The 8,815-nt window shown below is 46.3% G+C and overlaps 1 protein-coding gene across 3 annotated transcripts; it reads left to right on the top strand.

The window, feature by feature from the left end:
* Nucleotides 1–3,715: 3,715 nt before the first annotated feature.
* On the top strand, nucleotides 3,716–8,222 carry LOC103646582 (splicing factor-like protein 1). 3 transcript variants are annotated; one of them, XM_020548336.3, is made up of 2 exons: nucleotides 3,716–6,130; nucleotides 6,466–8,222. In XM_020548336.3, the coding sequence occupies exon 1, from the start codon at nucleotides 3,837–3,839 to the stop codon at nucleotides 6,087–6,089; it is 2,253 nt and encodes a 750-aa protein (XP_020403925.1). In that variant the 5' UTR covers nucleotides 3,716–3,836; the 3' UTR covers nucleotides 6,090–6,130; nucleotides 6,466–8,222. The 3 variants fall into 3 exon arrangements, with proteins under 3 accessions (XP_020403925.1, XP_008669508.1, XP_008669507.1); XM_008671286.4 differs by having other exon boundaries at nucleotides 3,717–6,130; nucleotides 7,148–8,222; XM_008671285.4 differs by having other exon boundaries at nucleotides 3,718–6,130; nucleotides 7,048–8,222.
* Nucleotides 8,223–8,815: the final 593 nt, after the last annotated feature.

Here is an 8,815-nt window from a genome sequence, read left to right as displayed (position 1 = left end):
CTAGAGGATTCATATTTAGTGGAGGATTTAGATTTAACCTTCTTTTTGCCGTCCTTTGCCATGAGGCACTTGTGGCCGACGTTGGGGAAGAGGAGTCCCTTGGTGACGGCGATGTTGGCGGCGTCCTCGTCGTCGGAGGAGTCGCTTGAGCTCTCGTCGGAGTCCCACTCGCGACAAACATGGGCATCGCCGCCCTTCTTCTTGTAATACCTCTTCTTCTCCTTTCTCCTCCCCTTCTTGTTGTCACCTCGGTCACTGTCACTAGATATAGGACATTTAGCAATAAAATGACCGGGCTTACCACACTTGTAGCAAACCTTCTTGGAGCGGGACTTGTAGTCCTTCCCCTTTCTTTGCTTGAGGATTTGGCGGAAGCTCTTGATGACGAGCCCCATTTCCTCATTGTCGAGCTTGGAGGCGTCTATTGGTTGTCGACTTGGTGTAGACTCCTCCTTCTTCTCCTCCGTTGCCTTGAATGCAACGGGTTGAGCTTCGGATGTGGTGGCATCATCAAGCTCGTTGATCTTCCTCGAGCCTTCGATCATGCACTCAAAACTCACAAAATTCCCGATAACTTCCTCGGGGGTCATTTTAGTATATCTAGGATTACCACGGATTAATTGAACTTGAGTAGGGTTAAGGAAAATAAGAGATCTCAGAATAACCTTAACCATCTCGTGGTCATCCCACTTTACGCTCCCGAGGTTGCGCACTTGATTCACCAAGGTCTTGAGCCAGTTGTACATGTGTTGTGGCTCCTCCCCTTTGCGAAGCCGGAACCGACCGAGCTCCCCCTCGATCGTTTCCCGCTTGGTGATCTTGGTGAGCTCGTCTCCCTCGTGCGCGGTTTTGAGCACATCCCAAATCTCCTTGGCGCTCTTCAACCCTTGTACTTTGTTATACTCCTCTCTACTTAGAGAAGCGAGGAGTATTGTTGTTGCTTGAGAGTTGAAGTGCTCGATTTGGGCCACCTCATCCTCATCATAGTTCTCATCCCCTACCGACGGTACCTGTGCACCAAACTCAACAACATCCCATATACTTTTGTGGAGCGAGGTTAGATGAAATCGCATTAAATCGCTCCACCTAGCGTAATCTTCACCATCAAAAGTTGGTGGTTTGCCTAATGGGACGGAAAGTAAAGGTGTATGTTTGGAAATGCGAGGGTAGTGTAGGGGGATCTTACTATACTTCTTGCGCTCTTGGCGCTTAGAAGTGACGGAGGGTGCATCGGAGTTGGAGGTCGATGATGATGAAGTGTCGGTCTCGTAGTAGACCACTTTCCTCATCCTCTTGTGCTTGTCGCCTTTCTGATGCGGCTTGTGGGAAGAAGATTTTTCCTTCTTCTCTTTGTGGTGAGAAGAGGAAGACTTTTTCTCCTTTCGTTTGGAGGAGTCCTTCTTCTTCTCCTTCCTCTTGGTGCGGGACTCTTCCGATGAAGTGCTCCCGTGGCTTGTAGTGGGCTTTTCGCCGGTCTCCATCTCCTTCTTGGCGTGATCTCCCGACATCACTTCGAGCGGTTAGGCTCTAATGAAGCACCGGGCTCTGATGCCAATTGAAAGTCGCCTAGAGGGGGGGGGGTGAATAGGGCGAAACTGAAATTTACAAATATAAACACAACTACAAGCCGGGTTAGCGTTAGAAATATAATCGAGTCCGAGAGAGGGAGTGAAAACAAATCGCAAGTGAATAATGAAGTGAGACACGCGGATTTGTTTTACCGAGGTTCGGTTCTCTCAAACCTACTCCCCGTTGAGGAGGCCACAAAGGCCGGGTCTTTTTCAACCCTTTCCCTCTCTCAAACGGTCCCTCGGACCGAGTGAGCTTTCTCTTCTCAAATCAACCGGGAGCAAAACCTCCCCGCAAGGACCACCACACAATTGGTGTCTCTTGCCTTGGTTACAAGTGAGTATGAACACAAGAAAGAATGAAAGAGAGAAAGCAATCCAAGCGCAAGAGCTCAAATGAACACGATAAATCACTCTCACTTGTCACTAGGGCTTTGTGTGGAATTGGAGAGGATTTGATCTCTTTGGTGTGTCTAGAATTGAATGCTAGAGCTCTTGTAGTAGTTGGGAAGTGAAAAACTTGGATGCAATGAATGGTGGGGTGGTTGGGGTATTTATAGCCCCAACCACCAAAAGTGGCCGTTGGAAGGTTGTCTGCTCGATGGCGCACCGGACAGTCCGGTGCACACCGGACAGTCCGGTGCCCCCTGCCACGTCATCACTGCCGTTGGATTCTGACCGTTGGAACTTCTGACTTGTGGGCCCTCCAGGATGTCCGGTGCACGCCGGACAGCTACTGTTCCTTGTCCAGTGTGCCAGTATGGGCACGCCTGCCATCTGTGCGCGCTGCGCGCGCATTTATTGCACCGCAGAGAGCCGTTGGCGCGGAGGTAGCTGTTGCTCCGGAGTCGCACCGGACAGTCCAGTGCACACCGGACAGTCCGGTGCACACCGGACAGTCCGGTGCACACCGGACAGTCCGGTGAATTATAGTGGACTAGCCGTTGGAGTTTCCCGAAGCTGGCGAGTTCCTGAGGCCGACCTCCCTTGGCGCACCGGACACTGTCCGGTGTACACCGGACAGTCCGGTGAATTATAGCCGAGTCGCCTCTGGGAATTCCCGAAGGTGGCGAGTTTGAGTCTGAGTCCCCCTGGTGCACCGGACATGTCTGGTGGCACACCGGACAGTCCGGTGCGCCAGACCAGGGGTGCCTTCGGTTGCCCCTTTGCTCCTTTGTTGAATCCAAAACTTGGTCTTTTTATTGGCTGAGTGTGAACCTTTTACACCTGTATATTCTATACACTTGGGCAAACTAGTTAGTCCAATTATTTGTGTTGGGCAATTCAACCACCAAAATTAATTAGGGACTAGGTGTAAGCCTAATTCCCTTTCAGAATTTAAAACTAATTTTTAGTCATGATATTAAGAATATTATGAAGTATAAGAATAAAAGTTTATATAATTTTTGTGTGCATTATTTTACCCCTGCAACAAAAAGATGAAAAAACATCTGAATCCGTATTTCGATAGATATCTAAATTTTATATCAATTATTTAGATTGAGAAGGAATTTGAGATTTACTTTTGATGAATATTAATAGACTCAATGCTAAAAATAAAAATAAGAATATAAATTTACATAACAAATTATATGTTATATATTTACAATCGACGAAAGAAGAAAAAAAATAACATTTGAATAAGTATCCAGATCAATCTCTAGTATTTTGGGAGCATGGCAAGAAAGGGAGCACAAATACGAACCGTTAGAGGCCTTTTTTTTTGTTTGTAAAACGTGTTTTTGGGATGTAAGGAACTGTTGAAGATGCTATGCTAGGTAAAGATCACATGGACTGTATAGGTTCTGGAATCGTGAAAAGAAACATAGGCTTTGTTTGGCACAGTCTATTTTAAGCTTTTTTCACAAATTTAAGCAGAAATTTTATTAAACAGACAGCTTCTATACCAGCTTATTAGTTCAGCAACTTCTCAAAATAAACTAAAAGCAGTCAATAAACAGAAGCTGATTTTTAACAGCTTATCAAATAAACTGCTTTTTCAATAAGCATCAGCTGTGCCAAATAAAGCCAATTGCTCATGGCCCATTTAGAAAAAGGCTGCATCTGGCCAACAAATTAACAGCCTGACTATTACCGAGAGTCCAGTCCGATCCGAACACAACCGTCTTTACAGTTACAGGTGCACTAGAACGCTGAGCGCACGCATCCCCGAAACCCCTAATTCTCCATTGATCTTTTCCCTTCAGAAAACAGAGCGAGTCCAATTCGAGACGGCTCTCCCCACATCACCACAGCGCAGCCGCAACCATGGCTTCCGCCGAAACCCTAGCCCGCTCCCCCTCACGCGAGCCCTCTTCCGACCTGACCCGCGCCGACTCTTCCGAGCCCCACCACAACATCGATGGCTCCGGCGCGGGCGCCGGAGACTCATCCCGCCGCCGCCGCCGCTCCCGCTGGGAGCAGTCTAACGACGACTCCGCCGCCAACAACTCCGGCGGCGAGGGCGGGACCGGGGGCCGGAAGCGCAAGACGCGGTGGGCCGAGGAGGAGCCGCGCCCGGCGATCGCGCTCCCGGACTTCATGAAGGACTTCGCCGCCGAGATGGACCCCGAGGTGCACGCCCTAAACGCGCGCCTCCTCGAGATCTCGCGTCTGCTGCAATCGGGCCTCCCGCTCGACGATCGCCCCGAGGGGGCGCGCTCGCCCTCCCCTGAGCCTGTCTACGACAACCTCGGCATCCGCATCAACACCCGCGAATACCGCGCTAGGGAGCGCCTCAACCGCGAGAGGCAGGAGATCATCTCGCAGCTTATCCGCCGCAACCCCGCCTTCAAGCCCCCCTCCGACTACCGCCCACCCAAGCTCCAGAAGAAGCTCTACATCCCCATGAAGGAGTACCCAGGCTACAACTTTATCGGCCTCATCATTGGCCCTCGTGGCAACACGCAGAAGCGCATGGAGAAGGAGACTGGTGCCAAGATTGTCATCAGGGGGAAGGGTAGTGTCAAGGAAGGGAAGCTGCTCCAGAAGAGGGACCTCAAGCCAGATCCCAGCGAGAACGAAGACCTCCACGTGCTTGTTGAGGCAGATACACAGGAGGCACTGGATGCAGCTGCTGGTATGGTGGAGAAGCTGCTCACCCCGGTGGATGAGGTGCTCAATGAGCACAAGCGGCAGCAGCTCCGGGAGCTTGCCGCGCTTAATGGAACAATTAGGGACGATGAATTTTGTAGGACATGTGGTGAGGCTGGTCACAGGCAGTATGCTTGCCCCAACAAGATGAACACATTTAAGAGTGATGTTCAGTGCAAGATCTGCGGGGACGGTGGGCACCCAACTATTGATTGTCCGGTCAAGGGCACTTCTGGGAAGAAGATGGATGATGAATACCAGAACTTCCTGGCTGAGCTTGGTGGTGGGAGTGCACCTGAGTCCATGAACAAATCTGGTGGTCCGATGTTGGCTCTTACAGGAAGTGGTGGTAGCGGTGGTGCTTCTACTGGAACTGGGAGTAACCCGCCTTGGTCGGCCGGTGGTGGTGCCGCTTCCACTGGGCTCAATGGTATCAAGAAAGATTATGACGAGACAAATCTTTATATTGGATACCTGCCACCTACAATGGACGATGCAGGTTTAGTCAGTCTGTTTTCGCAGTTTGGGGAGATTGTCATGGCTAAGGTGATCAAGGATCGAAACACTGGACAGAGCAAAGGATATGGATTTGTCAAGTATTCAGATGTGTCACAGGCCAATGCAGCGATTGCTGCAATGAATGGTCACCATCTTGAAGGGCGAGTTATTGCGGTTAGAGTTGCAGGAAAGCCGCCACAGACAGCACCAGCAGTGTCAGCACCCCCATCATATCCTCCTCCGGATCCTACTTCAGGTGGCTATTCCTCCCAGTCCTACATGGGGGCACCACCACCTCCTCCTCCAGGGAGTTATGCTCCAGTTCCTTGGGGGCAGCCGCCACCATATGCTTCATATCCTCCGCCACCACCAGGCTCTGGTGTCTACAGTCCTGCACCCCCTGCACCAGGTCAAGCTGCCCCACCTCCGTATGGGATGCAATATCCACCACCACCACCACCCCCAGCAGCTCCAATCCCTCCACCAGGCACTGCTCCATCAAGTGATGGAGCTCAGAACTATCCACCTGGTGTAACACCACCAAGTTCTGGCTCATCCACTCACCCTGTTGCAACATCAGTATATGCATCATCTGGTGCACCAAATGCACCATCGATATACCCTCCACCACCTTATAGTTATTCCTCATACTACCCTCCACCATTTCAGCCACCACCTCCACCACCACCACCACCGGCTAGTGTTGATCCCTCTCAGAGTATTGCAACTGCACCTTGGCTAACCCACAGTGTGGTGGTGCCACCACCACCCACGAGTGTTGATCCTTCTCAGAGTATTTCAACTGCACCTTGGTTAACCCACAGCGCAGTGCCGCCACCACCACCACCTTTGTCCTCCACAACCGACCAGTCTACTGCTTCCTATGGTGCCGATGCAGAGTATGACAAGTTTATGTCAGAGATGAAGTGATACGAGCGAAGCTGGATGATTCTTCCAATGAAGGGCAAAAGGTAACTTAACATGATCTGTCTCTGTTCTATTAATTTCGGTAGGTTCAGTTGGGTATGGTTTGCTATTTTATTGACAAGGAAACCCATGTTTCAATTATTCCGTGTGTTTTATTATTTATATTCTATATACTACTGTACTTATATTTGATCATTGTGCTGATGTACCATATAGTTATATCTTACACGTTGTTTGGTTTTGACTTAGGGGGTGTTTGGGACTGCTCCAGTTTCCAGCTTCATAGTGGAGCTGTGGTTTATAATATAAATTTAAATAGTTTAAAGATATTTTAAATGTTAATAATAAACAAAATGACTTATCTAAATGTCCTTTATAGGTTCATAGCTCCAACTCCATGGTTTCCTGGAGCACTAATGACCTGCTCCACCAACTCTACCAAATTTTCTGGAGCTGTAGCAGTCCCTAACACCCCTTTAATGAGTCTACACTGCAAAAGTTTCTTGGAGTCTATATTGTGCCATAGTTATTTATTTTTCTTTCAATATCTTATGGTTTTATGGATTTTCATCCTTTTGCTAGAGGTATTGTTTTTGTATTAACTATTAAAGCAAACACATGTATTGTCTCACTGAGGACGCTTATTTATGATAATATCTTATTGTTAAAATGAGGTCAGGACTAACATGCTCATGCTTGTCTTAGATGGTAAGGAAGTCAGTAGAACTCGAAGACAACATTTCTTTTGATAGCATATGATATTATCAGATTATTTTTATTGAGAATGCCTGGATTTTTTGGGGGATCTGATATATGATGCACTTTCTCAGGCACTGCGGTTTATACAGAATTGTTTTTTAGACTATGTGCTTTATGCTCCCACCCCCTCTCTTTTCCATACAAAATGCTTGGTATACTTATTATACCTCACCTTTTCTATGTTGTCTTGACTTCTTGACAGGCTTGATCTTTCTTGGAGCTTATACCAACCTGATTTATTTCTTGTTGGAAGTTTCGGACTCACATCTTAACCTTGCTGTGTGCTGTTGTGACCGTTGCAGAGGTTGCATGCTTAAGAAGGCATCAAGTATTACTGGCTCAGCTGGCATCAGAATATTTGCTCATCTTCTTGGAACTATTTTAAGGAATCTTTTACTAATGCTTTTGTTGTGATGTCTATTCTTGTTATTATTTGAGATTACTCTGTGTTTTCACTTTAATGCTCTGTTCTTTGTGACATGTGTTAATCTCACTTTATTATTCATATATATTATTCTTCATCTTGATTTGGTAGTGCTAGCACTCCTCTCCATCTGGAGCAGAAAAGCCTGCTGCTCCGTGCTGGTTGGTATAACTTCAAAAATTTAAATGCTTGTTTGGTATCTTCTGATAATCTGTCATGCATTTCTTTCTTACGTCTTCACCTAAGTTGTTTGGCAGTTGTCGTGACAGCTTGGCACAGGCAGCCAGAGTTTTTAGCACGTGATGAATGAATATCAGGTATAATGGAGGTGCTGTGAATTGTTCTGTGAACCCAATGTTTTCATTTGGTTTCTGCACAATTTTCTACTGACAAACAGTAACGAGTTTCCCATTTGGTAGTTGATGTGTGTGCATTAGGGTAACCAAGCATGCACGCATGCTGGAAAAAAATCTTTGATGAAGAGCTTACATATATATTTTGCATTGCTAATGCTCTTTTAACATCATTGGAATTTTTGTTTGCGGTTCAAGTAGGACATGCTGGCGTGCAGATCTAGTCTGGAGTCCTATGCTCAAGGTGCATACTGTCACAATGATATTTGTGAGATGAACTGAAGGTTTGGAGGTTGGCTCAGATTAGTTTTTGCTAAGTAAAGTAGGATATTACCATAATCTTGTCCTAGTGAAATAATGCGATAGTCAGTCCACAACCAGCATTAAGTACCTTTATCACGTTGCATATATATCAGTTTGATGTGACCTCGTATCTAGCATTAGCCACCTCAATTTGCACTACAAATTTTATTAAGCCTTCGATTTCTTGTATGAAAAATGCTTGAGCCAACCTGGATTACTGGTTGCAGCAATGAGGAATCCTAAATCAAGTTTGTCAGCTGAGTGCACACAATTATTATGGATTAATATACTTTATTCTGGGCTTGTTTCACTGTTTTCAATTCATCCAATTAATCGTGATTAATCGTCCAAGTCAGTTTGGACAAATCGCGATTAATTGCCCAAGTCATCTGACTAATCGTGATTAAACGTTCAAGTCGGTCAGCTAGAATGACCAGCTAGTGGTCCGACTTGAAAACAATGGCTTGTTTTTATAGGAGTTCTAGTTTGTAGCTATTTAAAAATCATAGTTAACAGAAAATACAATGGAATAAACAGTTTGTGTGCCACTAATTTAAAATGGGGAAGGTAATTTCACAGTAAGAAATGATCTAGGTGTTCTTTGTTTTTTTCTTGCTTGTTTGCAACTAGTGAGAACATTTTTTGTTCTTACGATTAATATGTTGCATGCGCTCTGTTTAGTTTCTGCTATCTTCATATATCTGGTGAATGCAAATTTTGAGGCATTCCATGCTGACCTGTTTATTCATTTAGGATATCTATTTGATTTGGTGGCATCCATATGTTATTGACATAATACTGTTTTACTGATCATATTACCGGAAATCCTCGAAAACAGCATAAATTATTCTGCATGCGAAGCTGCGGCTAAAATCGGGTTTGGCCAACTG

This window comes from Zea mays, chromosome 2 (assembly GCF_902167145.1).
Source record: "Zea mays cultivar B73 chromosome 2, Zm-B73-REFERENCE-NAM-5.0, whole genome shotgun sequence".
Taxonomy (NCBI): Eukaryota; Viridiplantae; Streptophyta; class Magnoliopsida; order Poales; family Poaceae; genus Zea; species Zea mays.
The sequence above is the reverse complement of the archived record's forward strand: the minus strand, read 5'-3'. Positions and strand labels throughout refer to the sequence as shown.

Bases quoted from the DNA above. Each gene is read 5' to 3' on its own strand.
- LOC103646582 (XM_020548336.3), top strand. From the start codon at position 3,837: ATGGCTTCCGCCGAAACCCTAGCCCGCTCCCCCTCACGCGAGCCCTCT.